Source organism: Melospiza georgiana, chromosome 6 (genome assembly GCF_028018845.1).
Source record: "Melospiza georgiana isolate bMelGeo1 chromosome 6, bMelGeo1.pri, whole genome shotgun sequence".
NCBI classification, from domain to species: Eukaryota; Metazoa; Chordata; class Aves; order Passeriformes; family Passerellidae; genus Melospiza; species Melospiza georgiana.
Genome location: NC_080435.1, coordinates 30,430,398 through 30,455,365, shown reverse-complemented (window position 1 = coordinate 30,455,365; position 24,968 = coordinate 30,430,398). Strand labels below are relative to the sequence as shown.

The 24,968-nt window shown below is 39.2% G+C and overlaps 1 protein-coding gene across 2 annotated transcripts in view; it reads right to left on the bottom strand.

Annotated features, from left to right (window-relative positions):
- LGR4 (leucine rich repeat containing G protein-coupled receptor 4) overlaps window positions 1-24,968 on the bottom strand; it is a 74,324-nt gene that overhangs the window by 22,689 nt on the left and 26,667 nt on the right. For both annotated transcript variants that reach the window (XM_058026753.1, XM_058026754.1), the window contains exons 2-4: window positions 19,445-19,516; window positions 4,932-5,003; window positions 3,379-3,450 (exon numbers count right to left, since the gene is read on the bottom strand). In XM_058026753.1, the coding sequence (XP_057882736.1) occupies window positions 3,379-3,450; window positions 4,932-5,003; window positions 19,445-19,516 (216 nt within the window). The remainder of the gene's footprint in view (window positions 1-3,378; window positions 3,451-4,931; window positions 5,004-19,444; window positions 19,517-24,968) is intronic.

Below are 24,968 nucleotides of genomic sequence, written 5' to 3'. Positions count from 1 at the left end.
TGCAGCTCACATTCCCATTTTACAAATCCCCAGATTCTGGGTCAAAGTTCAGAATAAATACAAAATAAATCATCACAGTCAAATATGCCAAGGCACTTAGAGAAGAGACTTTCCTCAATGGCTTCCTGGTGGTTCCCAGGAAGCAGCTCCAAAACTGTGCTGCTGCACCTCCTGCTCTCTGTGTGACCCTGGGAGTGCCCACAAACCTCCCCAACACCATGTGCAGACCTAAAACACAAAGTACTGCATGGCCTCACGGTAACAACAACATGCTGTTGATGCTTTGCAGTAACCAAAATGCACCAAGACTGTTGTTTACATTTGTGAAGCTCTTTGTCAGGTTGTTGTGCTACTGAGAGAGGCACAAGCTGGACAAACAGTGGCTTCTCCCTCGAGCTGTCCCACAGCCACACCTATCACAGCACCCTGCAGTGTGAGCACACATCCTGCCAGATAAACTTTTCTGGGGTGCTACATAGCAAGCTGCCACTCAGTACAGCTCCTTAGTTTTGCTAAATTTCACCTTTGTATAAAGAACCCTACTCAGTACTTCTTAATTTTGCTAAATTTCACCTCCATATAAAGAGCCCTATTCTAACTCTCTTTTGGAGGCCAGAGCTGGGAAAAAAATATTCAATGCAAACAGAAAATAAAGAGTTGCCATTCAGTATTCTGAACCAGGCTGGCTACTCACCAGCTGTAATATAAACACTACAGACCATGAAGCCCCTATAACCATCTTCTTTATTTCCACCCACGTATGTTTACTGAGTCTGTTAATACACACCACATTGTGGCAACTGCCTTCCTATGAAGCTAAAAAATGGAGCACATGAAGACAGAAAACACTTGTAAAGTTGTTTAAAATGAAATTATTATCAATATACTTTAAAGTTTTGAGGAAGTAATTTGTGCCTTCACCAAGGAAAAAAATACCCCTGAACCATACTTCAGAGCAAACTGGGAAACTGCCAAAAGAGGGGCAGTTCAGTGATGCTTAAACTTGCAGGTTTGGGATGCAGATCATACAGAAGAGTAGAAGCAGGTTTTTCTAACATATTCTGCAATGAATTATTTGTTTTAAAAGAAGCTTGCAGCAACTTGGGAGTTTTGAATTAACAAAAATTCTTTAGGGAGGGGAATAAATCACTTTTTTCCTTTTTGTTTATACAATAAAGCAGGATGTTGACACTTATGTTTCCATGTTCAGACACAAAATTCAGAGGATCACTCTTATATTCCTTTGCCAGAAGGTGCTATCTGCATTACTAGGGGATATGCATAATCAGTGTAATTATGCATGAATAATGCTAACAAAGTTTTCCTGAAATTGATTAAAATCACAGAAATGCATTCTGGTGAAGTAAACAAATTGCATAAAAAAAATACTTTTGATCTCTCACTACACCTGTCTCAAAACCCAATTTATTCTCAAATTCCTGCCCATTTCTAACAAATTACAAACAAAAGGCTGAGTCACATCAGTAGATGGAAAAAAAAAGACGAAGATAAAATCCCCCTGAGCTTCAGATGAGCTTGGTTGGTTAGAGCATGGTGCTGATAGCACCACGGTCATGGCTCCAACCCCTGTGTAACTCATTTATTCCTTAATTCAATTCCCTGAGAGCTGGATGCAGTGATCCTTCCAGCTCACAACTGTCTGAGACTCTGACACCAGTGACTTCCAGGCTGGACTTGCCCACCTTATTTCCAACTAGTTATCTGGAAATCTCAATTTGCTTTTCCTCAGAAAAAGAAGTAACAAGCAGCTTGTTACTACTTACTAACCTCATTTCCTCCTTTTTCACCATCCTAAAAATGATATATTTTATAATTTGCTCTTGAACAATGAAGCTCCTAGAAAGGGAACTCTCTCCACATTTTAAACTGTTACTCTTGTATCTTAATTGTAAGGATGTTTGGTCAAGTGATTATAATGATTACATTATGCAAGCCTAGATAATCATCATTTTTTTCAAAATGAAAACATTTGCCTTTTTAAAAGTAACTCTAACACAGTCATCTTGTCAAAAATATTAAAAAACATATGATTTTAAAAAATATATAATGACTTAATTTGTACATTCATTCTTTTTTCTCTTAAATTTTGTTCCTTCCCTTTTGCACATAAAAATATCATCTTCAGCAACTGGAGATTTAAAATTTTAAACTTTAATTAGAGAACAAACATTACTGTATATGTGTATAGAAAAAAAAATGTTTGCTGAAAATGAAATGGATGACAGACAAACATTTTTACTAAAGCAGTTTCTCTTTTTGGCATCAAAGAAATGCTGGAAGCCAAGAAGTTGTTTTTGTTTTGTTTAAAATTATTATTAAAGGTTTATTCTCATCATGCAATTTGAAGGGCTTTTATTACAATGCATAGTGTTTGCACCAAGATCAAGGTTTTTCTCTTCCATGCACACACTAAAACAAGAGTCAAATGTGGACACTGTATTCCCTCCTTACTGGAATATCCAAGCAGCTGCAACAAGCAGGGCTAAGATCCAAGACTAGGGAATGCAAAAATGCACCTTTGCTGAAGTTGTGCAATAGTTTGCATATCTATTTTGAAAAACTATTTTTTTTTTTCAAAAATGCATCATCTGAAAGAAACAGGGTCTTGGGCCAGAAACCTGAACTTTGGCACAAAGAGAATAGATAATTTACACTCCCTCTCCCCCTCCCTCTCTCTCTGGAGGTAAGTGGGAAGAAGGAAATATTTTGCAGCCCCTCCCACCTCCTCCTCCTCCTCCTCACAGTGATAGGTATCTACCACCTAGAGAGCTCTAACTAACTATTAAGGTCTGATGAAGATGCTTTATAAAACATAATAAGCCATGAGATAGGATAAGCACGTACGAAATACCTCATGTGCAACTGGCAATCAGGGCTGAGGTATTCATAACTGTCTGTGAGATTTCAACACCTTTCTGTAAAACCAATACTCTGCATGTCTCAAGTCATACTTCCTCCCAGAAATCCCTTTTCTTGCTCTGAATACAACAGGCTTGGGCATTATTCATTTTTGCCCAACATTTAAGAATTGCTCAAATAGCTTGGGATGTGCAAGAGGGTTTAGAGTTTAACTACACCACTGCTGCATTCACACAGCAATCTTGTACCTGGTGTTGGAGTTTTGAAAGAGTTTTGCATTTGGGTCACTCCACCAAAGATGACAAATAAAATTCCTCATGAATTTTAATTGTGAAACTTTGTTCCAGCTGCAATTGCACTTTCAGAAACCCCATGTACATTATGACACATACATTATTATAGTTCATAACTCTACAGAATGAAGCAAAGGTGACAAGAGTGACTGAAAGTGGAACTTGGAGAGCAAGCCCAAACCAAAAGCAAAGTAAGGCAACTTACAAGGACTGCAAGCCACTCAATCCTCTGATGGCCTCGTTAGGTACCGTCTTCAGCTGATTATTCTGGAGGGTTCTGTAAAAATCCACTATGTTAATAAAGTAGAACTGGACAATCATCTTTATCAAAGCTATAGGTAACAGGAAAGGCCATATTCCTGCTATGGTCTCCCAGATTTCTCGTGTATGTCAATGCATGCAGAATTCCCAAGACCAGATGCCCCAAAGGCAACAATGAAACAATGTTCTATTTCAGTTTTATTTACAACTCATTCACTAAGTGCATTAATTTGCAGAGAACAAGCTGACACAATATGCTGAAATTCCCTTGGGAACTCACTGAAGAGGTTAAACAACAACACTAGGACAAATTTGCTACAAGAGATGATATGTTATTGTTTTCTTGTGGAATCATCTTCCACATGCTAGAAAACACACAAACCTGTAATTTTTCCTGAAGTTGCATCAATACACAATGTATCAACAAACTAATTTATGAAGTGTGGTCACAACAGAGCATCCCTGGGCCAAGGTGAATTAAGCTATACTGTTGTGGGTTTCTTCAAAATTCTCTTACAGGACAATGTATGTCATGTGAGTTCTTTTATAAAGAGAATGTAAATGACCTTATAAAATCTTACTCAGTTTTGGTGCATACTGGGGTAAAAATTCACGTCACAGCTTTTAATTAAGAGACATGTCCCACGTTTTTCCAAGAACTGCCAGAATTTCAGGCACCTCCAGTGTTAATATTGCAATGGGTATGTCTTCAAGAGTTTTGACACTTTTCATTCAATTTACAGCATATTGTATTAAATAGTATTGCAAATGGGCAGCTCCCTAATCTGTACTCTAGAAATAGTGTCTATGGTTTTCTTCTTTAAAACCTCAAGGTCTGCTAATTTTTTAAAATTTCTTTAATTAACCACCTATTACCCTGCCAGCACCTGGAAGTATTTACATAATCAGGAATGCTGTAGTTTTCAAATTGAGTTTTTTAAAACCTTAAACAACAGAAAGCTTTTTTTTAATCCTTAGCTATGGAAAAACAACTGCCATGAAAATTCTTATTTCTGAAGGAAAAATAAAAGGTTTTTTTTAATAGAAAGCCATTTTCACCTAGAGAAGCATCAAGCTATGGCAATTTTTTCTATTGCCAGTAGGAAACAATCAGTGTATTAAACCTCTAAGTATAGTACCACCTGATAATGTCAGGTACCTGACAGAATATGCTGAAGGTGTGGGGAACAACAAAAGCTTACATGCCCTTTTCAGGATATTTCCTCTGATTCTTCTGCTACAAGATATACTTCAGAAACAAATAAGTGTTCTAATAAATAAATAGAAATAAATAAGTAATTCTAATTTAGTCAAGTTCATCACTGTCATCTTGACCACATGCAGCAAGCTTTGTAAAGAAAAAAGTAGAAAGTAGGAGAGCTCTACTTTAGGAGGACAGAGGGCAAAAAAATTTCCTCCAGCCCACTAGTAAACAGTCTGGCTATGCACTAAGAAAGCATAGATCAAGCTATGAAGCTCTAAAACCCAATTACTTACAGAACTTTGAGTTCTTTCAACCCAGACAAGGCCTTTGGATGGATAAAAGTAAGGTCATTGCCAGCCAGTCTCCTGGAAAAAAATTGCAATAATAATTTCAGTCACAAAATCCAGTACTTCTACAGCCATCTAACAAGGAAAATCACTGCAATATCAAATCTTGAAAGCAATTATGCATTTTGCATTCACTTATACTACATTCACAATCTTCCAAGTTTGTAACAGTTCTTTTACTTACAGCACGTTTTTAAAAATGAGGATGCATTACTCAGCCTTGTGGATATTCTTTTGCAAAGGTGCTAGAAAAAGCCCACCTTGGAATGATGAAGAACCTTCTTATGGTGCTAGGTTTGAAAGCATTTACCAACACAGTCCTCTGGCTTTCAGCATTGCTCCACTGAAACAGGCTCTGGTTCCCAGGTATTTTTAATCTATACAGCAGTTTCTAAAGACAGTATGAACTTAAGTAAAAACAGATGCTAGATGCTACAGTAAAGCAGCACAAGCCTCTATGAAAATCCCAAATACGAAAACAATATTCACAAGCAAGTGGTATGTTCACCCAGTGCTGAAATTTGATAGGACACCTGTTGATATACCAAGACATAATACTGGCAATATTTTATCTTTTTGGTCAGCTATTTGGAGCAACTTTTGAAGAAAGGAAACTCTTTTTGGGCAGGGAGAAATGGAATAGGATTCTCTCTCAAAATGTGGCTGGTTTCAAATTTGGACTGCTAGACATTAACACAGCGTAAATTATGAAGATCAATGTGATATTAAAAGTAATCAAGATGGGAGATGCTGCAGAATACAAAGCAGGAAAGCAGAAGCAGCAGCCAAAACAGCTGCTCCCAAACAGCTCTTTCCCCTCTCCCCCACTCCTTTTCTTTCTCCAACCTTTTACTTCTCCTTTGCCCAGCAGATCCAGCCTTGGTTGAGCTGCTAATAGCAGTATCTCATCAAGGGTAAAGACAATAATGCAAAACACCTGGTGATCCATAACTGACAAAAGATGCAAAAGTTTCAGCCAAAGTATTTGGTTTTAGACTTGGGTTTCATATCCCAGTTAAGCAAAAGCAACGTTGGACAAGGTTGTGCAATGAAATCACCCATGGAAATACTATGTACAATCCAATAAGTGTTAATAATTAAAAAACAATCAACGTGCTTTTACAAAGGTTACAGAATATCAAAACCCATCCCTGCTGTTACAAGGCACTGTGAAGCAAGCCAGACACAGCAAAGGGAAAACATTATTTCAAAGAGGCAAACAAAGGAAGTAACAAGAGCAACACCTAAAGGATCAGCCTGCCAGAACATAGCAATGTTATTACATTTTTATCTCCTTCTCTAACTACATAAAAGAGATTACCAAAGCCCTTAATGCTTACATAAATCTGCTTGCAACAGAATTAGTGCCTGATAGAGTGGATGCTAGTTATCTTTATTAAATCCATTTATCAAATGCAGATGGTTATATTTATAAACCAAGGGAGAAGAGGATAAGAATACCTTCATGAACAAGAAGGTCACAGCAGAAGATCCTACTTGTTCTTAGAAAACTGTTACTCTTGCTTGTTAAGGTGGATTTTGGGTTCTAGTCTTGGTATTTTCACACACTCCCCAACTGTTGCTGTTCTGACATCACTACAAATATGTTTAAAAAACCCCCACATCTGCTGACTGCTGAAAAATGTTCGCCTGCATGCTTGAGTATAATCAAACAGCTCTGAAACTAGAAGGAAAATAAGAAGAACCTATGTATGCTTATTCTTGAAATCTCCTGTCTGCAAGCAAATTTCAGAGCTGAGACATGATTTTTCAAATACTTCGAATTTTTAACATTAATGGAAGTTTCCAGATGGCAACTAAACAGTTCCCTAAAAATCATTTTATTGTCAGTAGCTGTCCAAATCCACTTGATTAACTTTATCTGGGGGGATGTGGAGGGAAGTTTGCAATATTTCATGTCTTTCCTTCTAATAACTGATTTACAGGTTCACCGTAAACAGAAAGAAGTACTGATGAAACATGCTGGGTCTCTACAGCAGAGCCAGTAATCTGCAAAACACGGTTCTGTTAAAATGTGTTTGAAACAGCATAACGCAAACCCTTAAATCAAACAAAATTCAACTGAGGCTGTTGCACTTCATCATTTTGCATGCAAACACTACTATGATTACACATTACACAACTCAAGGAGTGGCCGCCCTGGTAAATGTGTCAGGCAGCTCTGGCTGCAGCTCTGCCAAGGCTCCCCATTAATCTGCACTGTGTGAGGCTTCTCAGGCATCTGCTCCCTCTCCCAGAGAGACTGGGGCTTGTTACTTTAGCTTTAAAAAAGCTGAACTAAATACAGCTGAACAGTCTCCCTGAACCTGAATGGCACCAACAACAACCTAGAGAGCACTGGAAACAAATGACAGCTGAGCCAGAGCCAGACTGGTGTGACTTCAAATAGCAGGACACCGCTTTCCTCAAGGCAGCTCCTGCTTCTTCAGCCTTTTTCCAACCAATCAACAGAAAAACCCCAACCTTTGTGATCAATTACATTTCCATTTCTCCACTATCTGGCAGTGTTCCAGGGTTTACTCATCAGTTTGCCAAACACACGTTTATCATTCACATCCTAGCCTTGGGGAGCTGCTCATGAGGAAGTTTCAAGTGCAGCTCCCAAGCAGGCAAAGATCAGTATATCACACATTGCTCTCAACACATTTTCCCTGCAGCAGCTGGAAGGATGGAAATGTTTTTCTTTACACAACCAGGTTCATTTTAAAGAGAGAACTGAAAAATAAATAGCATACAGTATAGCACACATACAGCATTATAAATTATCATTGAAATCATCCAGTCAGGTTTTCCATGTTACCTTCTTTCAGCAAGTCTTAAAAATATTTATTATTAAATAATTTAAAAGCATCTCTGTTTCTCTCTCTCACACACACATCTCTAAATGGGCTAAGGGAAATCACAGTTTTACCAAGGCCAAAACTCTAGCACAACAGAAAAAACACAACTTTCATCTCCTTGCAGCAAGGCTCACTAGAGCCCTGGAAGTTGCTGCTCTATGGTGGGACAATTTCAATTGTCGCAAAGCAGCACCTTAAGGCAGCCCCACATTTACACTATCATGGGCTGAGTTTCTATCCTTCCCCTCATTCTGAGTGGAAATGGTTACAGATATCTAGTCTGAAATCCACCTGTTGCCACTGAACCACGGCATATCACCATTAATTAGAGCTCTTCCTCCAAAAGGCAGCGGGCTGCAAAACAGATTCACCCACAAAGACAGTAAAAAATTGAATTAAACAGACAAGTGTAAAGTGCCCTGCCATGCTATAAGGCCACAAAACCCTTTGCTATCTCTTACTTCTCAAGGGACAGAGCAGCAGGCATCATCTGAAGTATAAATGTGTATCACACTGACCATGAGTTTCTCTACTAACTCTATCCTGGCTCCCCTTGTTTGGAGACTCTGACAAGGACTGCTGTTATTATCATCATCATCATTACTATTATTATTATTACTATATTATTATTATTATTACTACTACTACTATTATTTCTAGCTGGAATTAGTGTATCTGAGTTAAACCTTGGAGGTTTCTCCAGTGGAGTCCCAGACATAATGCATGGCCACAGTAGGGATCTTTCTCGTAACTGCTTAGCATTGAATGTTGTAGTCCTCTATTTTTACTTTAAAAATAAAAATTGAGTGTTTTAATGGTAAGTTTCAACAAATTCAAACTTACAAATTCAATTTCAGCATAGCAGGATAACGGAATAGGACACACAAAGAACAAAGCCTGTCATACAGAGGCGAGCAATATCCTTTAATCATTATTTTAGTGACCCAGTAAATCATCTCCAGATGTGGAGAACACATTATTACAGATATCAGGGTGATGCAATGTAGCTGAAGACTAGACTTCCATGATGTCTCATTCCCAGAGTACACACCAAGCCTAGGTCCTTGCACTGAGCTGCAGCTAATACGGTTTTCTCTCCTTTGGGAAATTAAATTTTTTGCAATTATGAGTCTGGCAACCCAGCTGCATGTTAACCAAGCCAAGTTAATCACTGGTGTGGCTCCAAAAGTCAGGGAGGGTGTTCCAAAGATACATTTTTGCCTGTAACAATTAAAAGCATCACTCTTGTTATGACAGGACACAATAAAACCTCTTGGAAACCTCTGTCCTTGTCCTGCATCCCAGATGGTAGTGAACCCTAGGATACTTGAGCAAAGAGTTTCATCTCCTTCCATCCCTCTGAAGGTCTTATGCTCATACAGTAAATGTTTCTGATGTGGATTTTGGGTTGGTTTTTCTTTTCCTCTTGGTAGTATGCTCCTAACCTTTTGTCTCTCTTGGCTCTGAGAAAAATATAATGGTTACACAGAACAAATTCAAAGAGCGTCAGAGACTGCAGCCCTGACATGTCATAATAAAACATCTGATTTATTATTTTTACTTCTACATTAGCTGATTTGTGGTAAGAGTCAAGACTCCTAGTTCAAGGTTTAGTCAAGCCTGTGCCTCCCATACCCATCACTGTTCCTCTGCCTGGCCAACATTTAGTTTTAGCTATCCAACTTTTACCTTCCTATTTTCATCCTATTGGAAAACACTGCACTGCTTCTCCACCCGTACTTTCACAAACTCTACTTTTTGTGCTGTTTTACATTGAACTATTCTGTTATCTTTACATGCCTTCCACTTTTACTGGGTTCTCTGTGTTTTCCAAATACAAACTTGAATTTTAGCTTAAGTTCTCCCTTGACAGAAGTCATCTTTGGAGATGCCTCATAGATAACTTAATCCAGGATACCCAGCAAGTGTTTCCTCAAATCTGAAAGAGCTTCAGTTTCCATCTGTGCCAAAATAGCAGCCAGTTTAGAACAGAATTTTGTTTTTCTCAACAGATGATAATTTATTAATCAAGGTTGAAAGCTCTACAGGAGAGGAACAGTCTCTCCGTATTTGCAGGAAAATACAGGGTTTTGCTGCATGCCTTGTGCAGGGCTGGCTGCCCTGCCTGGTGAGGGCACATGCCTCCGCAGACAGCTCCTAGCCCAGATGGGCAGCTGCAGAAAGGAGGAGCTGGGAAATGGAATCTGGGTCTCCAGACGAAACCTGGCTTTGCTTATCTGGGAGTAGCAAACAGCCCCTTGGGGACTTGCTGCATTGCTGGGAAGCCAAACTATTGCCTCCAGGTTACCCCAAATTCCTCCACACCAATTTACCAAAACTAAATAGATACTTTACTTCCCTGCTACTAATAGAAAATGCATTTGTCTCCTCCTTTTCTTGCAGCAATTTTAGTATTACACAACCTCCACCATTATTTATAAAATTGTGAGTACTACACCAAGACACATCATGACTGAAGAAAGAGAACTGTAACTACAACAGCACTGAAACTGCACCAACTCTACTTCTTGTTATGATCTCTCCCTTTCTAGCATTTACAGCTTTCTCAAAGTTCTACTGAGCTTTAAGATAATTACTTGTTTTCAAAATGCATTTTGGTCTAAAAAGCTAAAATATCTAAGTAAATGAAATGGACTGATTAAAAAGTCTAAAGCTTGTTCATAACTTCTATGGCTAAACTGTCAGCAAGAGTCACCAGTATCTACCAGAAGACAAAATATGCTCTATGGTAATGCTTTTCATGCACTATCAAAAACAGAAAAATAAATGGCAATGGGTTTTCAGGAAAGCAAGCATTTATAACCATGCAAAATATGCTCTATCCGTTCATTTTCAAGCAGTATCTGTATTTGGGCAAGACCTCAAAGTAGAACCCACAGACTGCAATACATGCACTAAGAGAAATAACACAAAACAATTCTTATACACTACAAGTTGTTGAAACCAGTGGTCTTTGTATTCTCAATAGTATTCTGCAGCAAAAACCCTCAGAAGTTTGCATAAATTTTTTAACATGGACATATTTGTTGTAAACATAAGCAACAATACCACGGCATCTAGAAAACTGGTTAACACCTAGTGTGCAGCAGAAATGCTGAGTTGTTGCAGAAAGCAATTTTGTTACCTCTCACCTCCAAAGCAAAATGCAGAAAAAATTTTATAAAATGCATTCTCCTCTCCCTATTTGTCTTTGCACATCTTGTACTATGTTGTGGTAACTTTGCTTTTCTTTACCATAGGCCAGATAGACTTTTCTGTTGATAGCCATCTCAACACTCAGGTAATAATGCATTTCACTTACCTAGTCTGCACAGCCGAGACAGAGATGGAAGCCACCAAGTCTGGGTTTGATCAACTGGGATGCAACAACTCCACTAACTACAGATTTGTGATTTTAGCAGATAGTGCTATCCAGATGCTCAGAAGGTTTCCAAGATCATCAATATGTTAATAGTCAGACAAGAGAGGGTGAAAAAATTGCTGCTGATACAGCAAATCCTCAAAGTTGCTTTGGTCTGTTCATACAGCCTTGTCTCCTATCCAGGCATGAAATCTTTGAATGACCATGCATATAGCAAGTGACACTGCAAAATGGCAAAGTAGTTTAAGTCTACATGTATTTGGCAATTAAACTTTTGTTACTGGTTTTCCAATCACTTCAGATGCATATTGGGCAAATGCAAAACACAGGTTATGCAGTCACCTTCACAATTAATGACCTTAGAGAAATTGAGGTACTTTTCAGTATGATTCTTTGATTCAGCTTAGGTTGACTGTTAGCTTTTTCCAGCTAAAATACAACCAAATATTTTAACAGAATCATCTAGAAATTTACTTTTCTATAAGAAGGGTAGGAAAAATAACTTCATAGGAATCTGGTTACTATTTCTGTGCCAGAACATCTGCCAAAGCTAATTAGCCAGGAATAACTCTGTGCTAACAAAAAAATACAAGAACACAAACATCCAAGCAGAGGCAAGGAAAGGAGCTAACAGATTGGCATCACCACATCTCATGGTAACACACAGCATCCTACTGTGATGAAACTGTGATGACAGCAAATACCCACTTACTTTCTCAGAGGATAAGGCATTCACCTTCAACACACAGGATTTATTTTTTTCTCCTTTTTTGTCTAAGGTTTTCAGAGCCCATGTGATGACTCTTGAGACCCTGGCCTCAAACTGGCTACTTGATATCACACACACACACACCCCCTTTTGTTCCACGCTCCGGTTTCTGAAACTGAAAGGAGAAGCAGGGAGGACTGCATGGCACGAGCACCATTTGGAGATCTCTACTTGGGGAGAGAGAGCTTAAGAGCTTCTCAAGTTACTGCTCAGCCTCCAGAAGTTTCTTATCTGGTTTATACCTTCAGACAGGCCCAGCCTGGCAACTCAGGCAGCATAATAAATAAGGCTTGTAAGACTGGTCTTGAAGTGTAACACGGCAAAGTTCAGCCTTCAGGGCATGCTGCTAAGCCAGCTGCTCTGTGCGTGCATGTGAGCAGAACACTGAAACTCAAAAAAAACCAACTACAGCCAAGGAAAAGGTTTTGTTGTCCTCTAAAAGGACTTGCAGCAGAATAACCAGTCTTGGGATCCTTATATACAACCATGTCAACTTTGGAAATTAACATGTAGAAACAGAAACTGGAAAGAAAGAACTTCCTCATCTTCCAAAAAACAATGGAATTTACTCAACCTACTAGCATCTATCCCCACAAACAGGAAAAAACATGCAGCTGTCAAGCAGAGCAAGAATCTTCTAAGCTACAGAAATATTCTTGTATCAGCAGGACTAAAACTCATCCAGAACCAAATTGATTTAGGACTCCCAGAGATAAGAAAACACTAATTAAACACAGGTTGGCCAACATGTTTTGAAACATCATTTAGCATTTAATGCAGACCAAGTAAGTGATGTTTAAAAATATCTTAGCTGACTGTGGTTAATTCTACTTGGGAGTCTTTGCCTAAAGGTTTGTCTTGACTGGAATTTGAAGGGGCAAGTTACAACACGCTGCTAGCTCTGTAAAGCAGGGCACACAAGGCAGCAAGCGTTCCTAATGTGAGCAGGCTGGTCAAGTTGGGCTTTTAACTTGCTACCACATGAGAAACCTACCCCTTGCATTTTATTCACTAACATTTTACCTCTTGGAATTCAGGCTGAATCAACTGAGGAAATCACCTCCTGCAGCTGTCCAAATACTCAGAGCTGGTAGATCGATGAAGGGCACTCACTGGCTTCCAAACTGAGTCATATGGCTCTTTTTGAGGAACCAACAGCTGGTATCTACACTGGCTGCCTTTGTAAAAAAGCAGCTGGAGAAAGATCTCTTCCTGTTCTTCAGACTCTGCTGGTGGGGCTGAATGGACAGAGATGGGGTGTGGGGGTTCCAGTTGTGGGTTTCTCTGGGTCAGGAGACAGTAGCTTGAGACAGTAGCTCATGTTCAGACTCAGGTGTTTATTATTTCTTATCAGTAAAACAGTCACACTACTGAGTTCTGCAGCTTTCCATTAGAAGGCACAAAATGGCCAACAATCTCTTGGTACAAGATCTTTTAAGACTAAACTATCCAATTAAGAACTGACACCTGGATTGTTTTCCCTTTGAACCCAATAACTGATCCCAAAGAGCCCCCATTGTAGACTTTTCTGCCCAATTACTAAATGCCACCCAAACCCATAAAGAAGGAGGAAGAAGAAGCATGAAGGACAAACCCAGGACAGCACCCTGTGCCCTCCATCTTGCTTCCATCCACAACATACTACAAATCCCAAAACCTGTATTTCTCACCCAGTGATACACCTACACTGCTCTCTATAATCTATTTCACACTTTTGTGGATTCCAGTCTATCTTGAAGTCTGGGAAACTTTCTCCATGAATGAGGGTCAAAGTCAGTGCTCCCCTGAGGGTCAGGGCACCCCAGAGCAGAGAGAGAAATATTCCCAGTGCCCTGGGTTTCCACAATGGGGCAGTAATGCCTCCAATTGTGCCAGCCCGTTTTATAAGAGGATGTTTAACCACAGTTTTTGTTATCACATGTGAGCTAACACAAGGCATCAGGACAACATGAACATTCATTCTTACCTTTTCTACTCAAAGTAAGTCCTTCACCTCCAGTTTCTAACTATAAACCTTGGGATTTCTCACATACATGAAAGAGAAAAGAATGGCACCATCTCATCAACATTCACACACTACCTTGAAAATACTGTTCTTGAAAGACACTGAAGGACAAGGCAAGCTTTTCCACCAAGTGTTCCACAGCCAGGTGAGAAAAGACACAGCCGCTTGAACTAACAGCTGAGCCTTGGCATAGCTCCAAGACAAGTCCTACTCTTAAATCCAGGTAATAAAAAGACACAATACTCACTCTCCCTGTCCAGCAATGATACCACTTGGTGCTGACTGAGAAATTAGGAGGAAGGGTACCATCTAAATTACACACTGAAACAGATACTACAAAAATAAGCAGCTGTGGCATTTCAGCCAGGTGGTCATCTTCAGCTGCAGTCAAGAGGGAAAATAACTCTAGACATCTCCCTTGCAGACACTTCCTGATTACAACCTTATGGCAAAAACCCACCTCATTTTCACTGCTAGTATACATTTTAATTATTCCTTATGTTCCTAAAATATACTTTGTCAACTAAAAGCCATGAGCAGAGACTCTGGAGATATTTAAGCAAGACCTCTTAAGACTTGTAATCAACATGGATATAATTAAATAGTCAAGCAAATACTCAGTCACACTATTTATTTTCTTGCAAAAATTAGTTGCATGTGTGTGGTCTCTTGTTCACTGTTTATTCATTTCTCAAAAAGCAGATTAGCATTGTGTTTCAGAAAAGAGAAGACTTTTACTGACCTAACTCTTCCTTTTATTACTTATTTCCCCAACTATTTTCAACCAGCCATTAAATAAGAAAGTTTTGCCCTTGCCTGATAAAACAAACAGTATCTGAAGGTAGCATCACAGGAGAGAGACTATTGCATATCATGCATGAGCAAAAAACAAAACCACAACAGATCTTGGTATCTGTACACATCTAGAAGTTGACTGAGCCCTGGTGTCTGTTGGTGCTTTCAGGAAGGATTCCTTTCCTTGCAGCATTACTGGCTGTGATATGGTTTTTAAACCAAACAGTCCAAGAGTGGAGAGCACCCTCCTCCCTGACCCCTGCAGGAGAAGCTCAGGGCTGACTGGCTGGGAAATTACCTGTGTTCCCTTTGGATAATCACATCTTTCTGTCACAAGTAACCCACAGACAGACAAGGAACAGATTGTAGTCCTCTGCTTCTCACATGGACCAGCAGACACACAGCTCAAAGCTGATCATCTAAATCTTGCCCATGAGTGCAGGGCAAACAAGATCACAACATTCTAAAGGGTTAAGAGTGGAAATCAAAACAAGCTTAAAAGGTCATTAAGTCAAAGATACTTTTGCATTATTGGAGTGGTTCAAGTTTCTGAAGACAGACTAGAAAACTGGCCAAGAATAAAAATAATTTTAATTTTGCCTTCCTCAATAAGAGACTGACTTTTTAATTAAATCTAGTAGATAATTAACAAATAAAGTGTAAAATTCTTCAAACTACTTTAGATAACTTTACATATTGGAAGGGACTGCCACCTTTTAAAAAGGCCATCAAAACATAACACAACCTGGATGTTCTAGTTAAAAATTCACACCGGAAAATGGTTTCTACTTTCTAAAAACACTGCATTATCTAGTTATATTTTCCTCTTCTAGCTTTCTATAAATACTTCAGGTGTGGTTAGAAAACCACAGCCAAGTTCTTCAAGAATTTTTAGTTTCCATATCATGTTTAAGGCTCCAGCATGTTTATGTTAGCATTTTCTGAAGAATACACATCATTAACTGCTAAGGCAAAACCCTTGGTGGTCTGCTTCTCCCTGACTCTGACCATTGCCATTCCAATAGTTTGCAAATGACTTCCAGATGGGTATCAGTTACACAGACAGGGAGAATTTGTGTAACATTTATAAACAGTGCTCATTCCTGCTGCCATCTGGTGAGTGTGCTGCGGGGACACGCGTGATGACCCTGGGAACAGGGCTGTGAACGGAGCACTCAACCCAACGGGCACATCCTGTCCCTGCACAAGGCAAAAGCCCTTGGCTTGTACCTGTGATGGGAACAATGCTGCCATAGCACATCACCTCAAAGTTACAAAATCCCAGATTGCTCCTGCAAATTTGGTCTTTGCTGGGGAGTCAGTTGCCCTAACATGGCCATTTAGTGCTGCTCCAGATGTCCTCTTCCACCTGGCCCCAAAACTGCCATTCACAGCACCCACTGGTTTCCCATCTGTGTCACACCTGTCAGTCTGGTGCAGGTGTCTTGGATAATCCAGAACATCTGAAACCAGCCTGGGATGCATAATTGAAGCACCCAATTATCTTTGGTGATGCAGAAGGTACTTCTGAATTGAGCTGCCAGCTTTTCCAAGTCTGGTGCTCTGCTTCTTCCACTAGTGTTCTTTTCAGGATTTGGAAAATGATCCTCTGAAGCCTCTGCAGACTACCAAATAATTTCATTGAAGAAATGACAACCCCCATTTCAAATGGCTCCTACTGAACATTTTAATCTCAGCCTCTCCATACATGTAACTCAGTTGCCTAAATAATACATTCTAATTGTCTCCTATTTCCATTCCATTAAATTCTACGATACTATTTTGCAACATTAATTAGCCAACTCTGCCAAGGGCTAACTGAACACAGCATTTGACAGTGGCAGGGCTATGGCATGGTATGAAGATAAAGGTGTCTGGGGCTGTCTCCTTGATGGACACCCACTAGACTGCATGCTGGTGTGGGTACTTACTGCATTCCCATTAGTTTGTGGGATTTTAATTTTCTTTAGTGTAATTCTTGGGAGAATTTCTCAATGAAAAGTCACTTTTAGCACACATTCCAACACCACTTTAAGTCTTTTCTTTAAATCACTTTTCTTTGGCATGGACACTGACTCCCAGGTTAGCGCACTGAAAAAGCAAAAAAAGCAAAAATTTGCTGGGGCCTGGCAGACAGAATTTGGACCTGTTCAGCTACAAATAAAAGCCAGGAAAAAACTGTGACAATCATACAAAGGAAAAACTGTGGTTGTACAGAAGGAAGTATGAGAGTTCAGTTGCTCCTGCTCATAACCAGCAAAATTAAAGAATGAAACATTTTTGTACCCTTTCCCATAGAGAAAAGGGAACAGGGAGAACAAAACAGAAACCTGTCATATCTGCTGCTGGACATTTCTATTCAGGAGGAAAGCTGTTTCATTTGAACTTACTTCATTATATTCCCATTTAAGAATAACTTGAACTGAAACAAGGGAATTTGGAATTGTGGTTTTGTTTTGTTTTGTTTTTTTTCCCAGAAGTTGCTTTAACACATCAAATAAGCATGCTAAGAATGATTTAAAGCTTCTTGGTGTTCACACATAATTCTGAGCTTAATGCTAGCCTATTTTTTTTAAACTGAACACCGGAAATTTAGGGGGACAATGAGGTACATGTAGCAAATGGCCACTCAGGCAATAAGCACAACAGATGAGGGCTGAAGACTCTGCCCTTCCTCTTTATCTCCTGACGCACCCCAAGGTTTATGAAGTTACACAATAACACCCACCTATTAGGTTTTATTGCTTAATTACTTATTGGGGAAAGAAAATGAAGTCTCCCACAGTCACCTAAGTTGGAAAAACAGACTTGTTTGGGCTTTTCAACTTCTTGTGTGAAACATGCTTACAAAGAATTAAAATTTAAAAAGTGGGCTACAGATCTAGTCTAACAAAACATACAGACATACAGAATCACATATTATAAAGCACATATGGAATGTTTGCTAGTATATATTCTGAAGCCAACCAAGCCTTCCTAGGCCACTCTTTTTTTTTCCAGCTGACTACTCATGCCATAGAGCCTTTCTTAAATTCTGTCAATTACACAAAAGCACCATCTGAAAATCTATTTTTCTACATAAAGCATTCTTGCTTATATCACAGATACAAGCAATACTTTAAATCAGAGGGAATAAACCAGAACCTGTTAAACATGAAATGAGATATATCACACACAATTTCTCTGGCATAAATCAACTCAACTGCACTTCACAGTTGTACTGACCTGAGTCAAAACTATTTAAGAACCAGGTAAAATGGAGTTATTTAAATGCATTAGTAATTAGTGCTACGTTATCAGGGTGTGAGACCAAAATTCTAAGGAGAGGTGGAACACCTTATTAGACTAACTAGTGAGGGACAAGTGCAAAGAAGCAACCTTCAGGAACCCAAATCTTTCTTCAGAAGCAAGCAATCCATCTCTTACCAATTTCTCAGTATCTTTGTTCCAGTGAGGTGCAGTGGTTGTACTGGTTATAACAGATAACCAGAGTCAAAGGGTTCAGGGCTTTATCTGCAGTTTTGCTACAGGGTTCATTTAGTCTTTTGCCCTCTACAAATGGTTTTCATTTGTTTCCTTCTTTATGAAGTCAGAAGAACTTGCCTAGCTCATAAGGATAGTGCCTTTAGGAAAACTGTTCTTTCCCTAAGGTGATTTACTGAAAAACCTCTCAACGCAGCAGCATTCACAGTCCTATCTTGCCAAAGTCACAAATAGAGACAGCTTTAATTTGTATTTTAAATGCTCTTTAATAAAAGAAATCCTACTTTGCCACTGAAAATATAGGAGAGGCAAAGCAAATTGCAGGGGCTTTGTCTTATCTGTTGCTTAGTACTGGAAGTTCTCAAAGCTCTCTTGCACAGGTTGAACCATTACCCTCACCCTCTCTTCACAAATAAGGAAACTCTAAGGCACACAGAAAGCACGTGACACCCAACAGTACTTAAAGCAGTAAGTGAATGTCAAACCTGTGTACTGACTCTGAAACCCAACCTAATTAAGGACAATGCTGTTGAAAGCATGCTTCAGCTTTGCCAAGGCATCTTCGCTAAGACTTCAGCAAAATACTGAGCACATGAGGTCAAGGATTCAGAAATCCAAGTAGCAGACAAGTAAAACATAAAAAAGAAAGCTAAAATGAGAATAGGACAAAAGGAAGGTGGGAAGTGGGAAAAAATTTCTGGCAGAGAAATTAAAAAAAAAGAAGCAACAATTATTCCAACAGCCCTGTACCAAAGAACTTCTGATATAGGTCAGGATGGGCTTGTGAGCATTGCATCTGCAGCCTACAAGGACAACGGAAGCCAGCAGCTCAGTAAATGAAGCAACACCTATTTTATGGAACTTATGCAACAGCTATACTGTAGCTCCTTCAGAAACAATGGTAATTACACAACTCTTGTGTTATCTTTGGATAACACTGTAATTAGTGTCATCACTCTAGCCATGATTAAAATAATCACTATAAAAAGTCCCTTGTAAGTAGCATTTACTGTCCTGGTTTCCAAACACGTACAAGAATATATTTTTAAAGTATAATTGCTTTTTCTGTTCACAGCTCAACTTAACAATGTTTCTCCACCCAGCTTCCACTTTATACAGCCATATGATGTTGCAGCAAAACTTTAACATGTGTAGAATACTTACAGCTCTTCCAAGTAGGGAAAGTTCTTGAAGGCATCTTCTGGTAGTCTCGTGATGTTATTCATGCTGATATCTCTGGAAAAGAACAAATACAGATGCATTAATAACCAGGAAAGGATTTTTACATCCTATGAGAAGGATACAAAAAAGAAAGTCTCATCAGATAGTACAGTAACAGAAAAAAAACTACTGTAGTATCACAGAGTAAATATCTCTTTCCATAAATTTGCATGCTGAACTTTCAAGTCACTGTAATTTGAGAATCAAGTTGCAGCAAAGGCCTATAAAATGGGAAGTTGACAAAATAAAGTTTTCCAACACCTCTAAACAAAAATAATTACTGTGAAACTACAGGGAAGGCATGCATGGAAGAGGCTCTACAGTACTGTTATCTACAGTACTAATTTTTACCAACTTACACTTATATACAGTTTTAACTCAGATGATTAAGAATACTCTAAAACCACAAGCATATGAAAAAAAAATATTGTGACCACCCACCACGCAAATTTTCATCCCACACTGTCTTTAAAAAAAATAATACATGCATTACGACTTAATAAATAGCTTCTGGCAAACAGCACTTCTGGAACAACTGGCAAGAATAGCAGAAAAATGTCCTAGCTCTACCACAGTCTTTTATTGTTTTCTTTTGTTTTCCTTCTACAAAACTTATAAAGTCCTCGAGGTAATAGTTTTAAGCAGATTTCATTCTCAGTCCATAAGCAGAGGGAAGCTGGCAGCAAGTGCTTACATGATTGGTATGTGGACCTGCTCAGCTCTTTTCTTTACAAAGCAGTACTAAGTGGCAAACTTGGTGCCATCACCTCACTTCACAACTACACAACGATCACAGATAATCCACTCCTAAAGCAAGTTATTGCTCAATGTGAATAAAAGCAGCATGAAAACAATTTGGTTTGATAATTAAACTAGCTGCGTAACAATTCATGACATAATCCAAGTTCTTACCTTCCACTCGGTCACTGGTTTGGGTTTTTTCAGGATGTAGTTAATAAGCAATTCAGTAACACTTGTCAGTAGGGCCTTCCCTGCTTGCTGTCTTCCCCGTTGTTCTATAATACCTACATGTCACCTCTCCACAATTCAAATAAAAACAAACAAACCCAAACTCTCCTTTTATCTCAATAATGACCAACAAGTACCACTGAAGCTCCTCCCTGACATTAACAAGCGACAGGCAGCTGATATGCTACACCACCTGTGCAGCAGAGACCCTCAGGTGCTGCCGGTGTGAAAACCGCCCTCTTACACTAAATCCAGACAGCACAGCCATTCCTGTAAAAATGTGCTTACACTAAATCCAGAGACAGGCATTCCTCTAAAACTGCCCTCTTACACTAAATCCAGAGACACCCATTCCTGTAAAACTGCACTCACACTAAATCCAGAGACAGCCATTCCTCTAAAATTGCCCTCTTACACTAAACCCAGAGACAGCCATTTCTCTGAAATAAATGTTATAGTAGTCCAAAACCTTCATTTCTCACTTCTCAGCATAAACTAAGAGATTGCTCCTCAGCCGCTGCTAATAGTATACTAACCTAACTCAAGAGCATCAAAACAAGGTTCAGCACATACTAAACAAACCCAGCTGTGATAAGAGCCAAAATAAATCCACTATGGTACAAAAGCCTCCTTTCACTAAGCTCCAGAAGGAGCTGAACTGCAGATGTTTCATCCCCAGACTCGACAGCCCACACACTTTAAGCAGTGCCTTGGCAGCAGCCTGGTCACAGTAAAATGTTGCTGTTGAGGATGTTTTTCTTCTTGTGCAGGAAAGTAAATAAATGTATCAGGTACATGACCCTGTCATCTGTCCGCTCCATGGGAGACTGCAACATCTATTCTCCTCATTTTCCAAATTCTCATAAATACACACATTTCACACATCCAGGCTTGTCCTCTCCTTTTTAGAGAGCTGCAAATCCACTTTTGCTATCAGCTAGGAAGCATTTATGAATAGGGCAGAAGAGTAAGAAGAGAGTGCGGACCCTAATCTTAAGAACCAGTAACCTGTGTAAGAAAATCCCATCTCTGAAAAAACACTCCAGGTGATATAAAACTCTACTGTCACATGCACCACAATAAATAGTGGGAGTAGAAATAAGCCAACAGCACATAGCATCAGAAAGCACTGTGTGAATGCTTATGCATCACTTGGGCAAAGACTGTGGCTGCACACAAATTTGTTGCTCTTTGACAGCTGAAAGCAATGGTCTTGAAATTTCCAGAGCTATAAATGCCCAGTTTCAGAAGTGCCCTATGCAATCCTAAACAAAGTCAATGGAAACCATGCAGACACACAGAATGGTTGACATCCCAATTCAAAGCAATTTTGGCTTTCTCTGGAATCTGACATTAACTAAAAATGGTTTTTCCCTGGAGCTTCAAGAATTAGGCTCTACAGTTTTAATTTGGGAAGTAGGTTCTTTGGATGTAAGCATGAAACAGATTGCTTTAATAATGAGAACCATCATCAACATTCTCAAATTCTACAGAAATCTATTCTCAGTGAAGCTGAATTTGTAAAAAATCCAGACAGAAATATCAACTGCGACTGTCTTTATCACACGAATCTTCAGGGACTGCTTATCATGATGCCTTGCTAAAAAGCTGGAATTTTTACAAAGTTACTGCATTTGTCTTCATTACATGTGGTAGTAATTCTTACTAAATAAGTAAGTCAGTCATTATAGCACTGATTTGCAAACTTTGGGCAATATCCAAGCACCAGCTCTGAAAGTCTCCTAATGATCATCATACAAGTCTTAAAACAATTCTTGTTTAATGAAGAACACTATGTAAAAGCAGCTTTGCTGATACATATATTTTTTTTTTCTTTTCATTTCACTCTACAGAATCTCCTCAAAGAATGAGTTCACAAGCACTATACACTGGTAATAAAATATTAAGTAGTTCATGACCAAGAATTTTCAAACAATATTAGGAACACCCATGACACTAAAATTAGATTACTTAATAACTAGTCTCTATAAAGTTTACCTAGTTAATTTGGGAAGATACTCTTAATAACACATAATTAATAGAAGAATTGCAACAAAAATGGCAGAGCACAATATACTATAACAAAATAATGACAAATATTTTTGTCATTATTGTGCCAAAACCACAGTCCAAAACAAAAATAGCCCTTGCTAAGTTTCTACTGTTTGCATTTTAGAAATAGTCATTTTACTACTCCTAAACTTTAAAAAAAAAAAAAAGGGATCAGTCTATGCAAGAAGGCTGTCTATTTCATAAAGATAAATATTAGTATGTCCCTTGACATGTCAAAGAAATCTCCACTGAGAAGCTGTCATACACCACCTGTTTCTCTCCTAAGAATCCCTTGGGAATATAAACCCAGAATCATTTAGGATGCTAATATATTTTAAAAAGTTCCTTAGAATGAATAAAAGAACATTAACAGTACTATCCCAAGCCCCAGCAGTTTTCATGGGAGTGATGCTATCACACAACAGAAGGATCATGCCAGCAGCTGCCTAAAGCTCCTTTTCAGCAGGACTAGGTTGGAAGACCTACTATGGATTGGGTTCCTACATCCAGATCTAAGTGCCCTAAAAGCAGCACAACACCTGCAAACCTTTGAACCACCACCAAACACACAGAACTCCCAACAAATAAAACACCAAAACCCCCATATGTTTGCCCTAAATTTTATTGGTTAACTCTAGTTCAGACTCTGTATCTAAAAGGCTTGCCACAGTTTTCTTGTTCCTCCAACAAGTCCCCAGTATGGTCTGTCAGCCCAGCAAACTACACCTCTGCCTTAATTTTAAGCTCAGACCCACATTTATGCTTGGGACAGACAGAAATATCAACTGTGATTGTCTTTGTCACATGAATCTTCAGGGACTGCTTATCACGATACCTTGCTGAAAAGCTGAAATTTTTACCAAGTTCCTTTTCCCCGGGAAGTGCAAAACATACACAACAGCTCAAAGAGAGTTAAGATAATGGTAATACCACGATTTACACTGCAGATTCATCAGGAAAAAGGAGAACCATGGGTAGACCTGTACCTTTCACCAGGCAGCCATTAACTGGGTTTATCTGTCCTAAAGAGCCAGACTAACTTAACTCTTCACTCATTGACAACATTACCAAGGCAGAGGTGGCAGATGCCCCATTCCTAGAAACACTGAAGGGCATGATGGGGCAAAGAAGCTGGCACTGAAACTAAAAGGATGGCCAAGAGGCTGGCATTGAAACTAAAATATGAGCTGCCAAAGGTGGTAACCTCTTTAGCAAGAGGCTGCATCTCAGGGGATAACATGAATCACAGCCTTATATTTATAGTTGATGTCCATTTCAGGGAGGAGAGATGTAACACAGAAAATAAACAGTTGCACCCCCTCCTATAGTGCCATGGCTGCAGTTTTGAATGATACATAAGGCACCTTACACTCCAACAGAAGCTCTGTCCTTCTTCTAAGAAGGTACTACAGAAAAGAATAAAACTAACTAAACCAGTAGCTTGTAGCTGTGAATGTTCTTTCACCATCCCAGGTACTGCAGAGATTCATTTTTACAGGCAAAAGGTGAAAAGTCAAGCCAAGGCACTCCAGCACTCATTTGTTGTCTCCAGCCTGCTCAGATAGATCCTTCCAGTTTATTCTGACAACTACTTGAATATTCACTTCCAGCTGAGTTTAGCAGTTTCCTGCTTTCACCTAACACAGAAACACTTGAAAGTCATTAAAAATACTTATACTAACTGGCAATCATAGTAAAAGCAATTAAACCCTCCCTCTGCTGAAAACAGGCATCAAATGAGGTTTCTGTGCTCTTATGAACATGAAACTGTTGGGTTTTCCCCATTTAAAGCTGTTGTGTCCATTTTCCTTGGAAGAGGAAAAGCAGCTTTGCTGGACATAGTAAAAGACAATCTCATCTTGCATAATGCCAAATATTGAATCACTTTTAGATCAACCAGCAGTGAAGACTTCAGAACTGAACTAGAAAACATAAGGCACTTAAACTTTTTATTAAACTCCTTCTGCAAGAATTCCAGCTCCTGATGTGAGGTTTTAGTTACTTGGATTTATTTTTTTTCCCCAAGGATTGTTGATTTTACCACTAACCAAAGTCAAACATCCCCAGGCTTCAGGATGAGCAGCCATACTTTGTCTCTTGGATGGCAACTTACTGATTCTCTCATATTTTACAAACAGAAACTCTCATCTTTAAATAGCGGCTTCAATCACAGCTTTCATAAGTGGCATCAGACAAAAGAGCATTAGATGCAAAGAACAGCATGTCCCAGTGTCTCCTGCAGGCACAGGTAGCCTTCTCTGTCATCTTAGCACTGCCTCTGCCAGAAAGGAGCCTGAGCCCTGCTAGATTTCCCTCTTACCCCAACTGCCTGAGCGTGACTGGCTGGAAAGAACAGATGACTAGCAGTGATGGACAGGGAGGAGTGGGACGATAATTCTGGCACAAGAAGAAAAGTTGCAACAACAAAAAGGGACAATAAAATGGG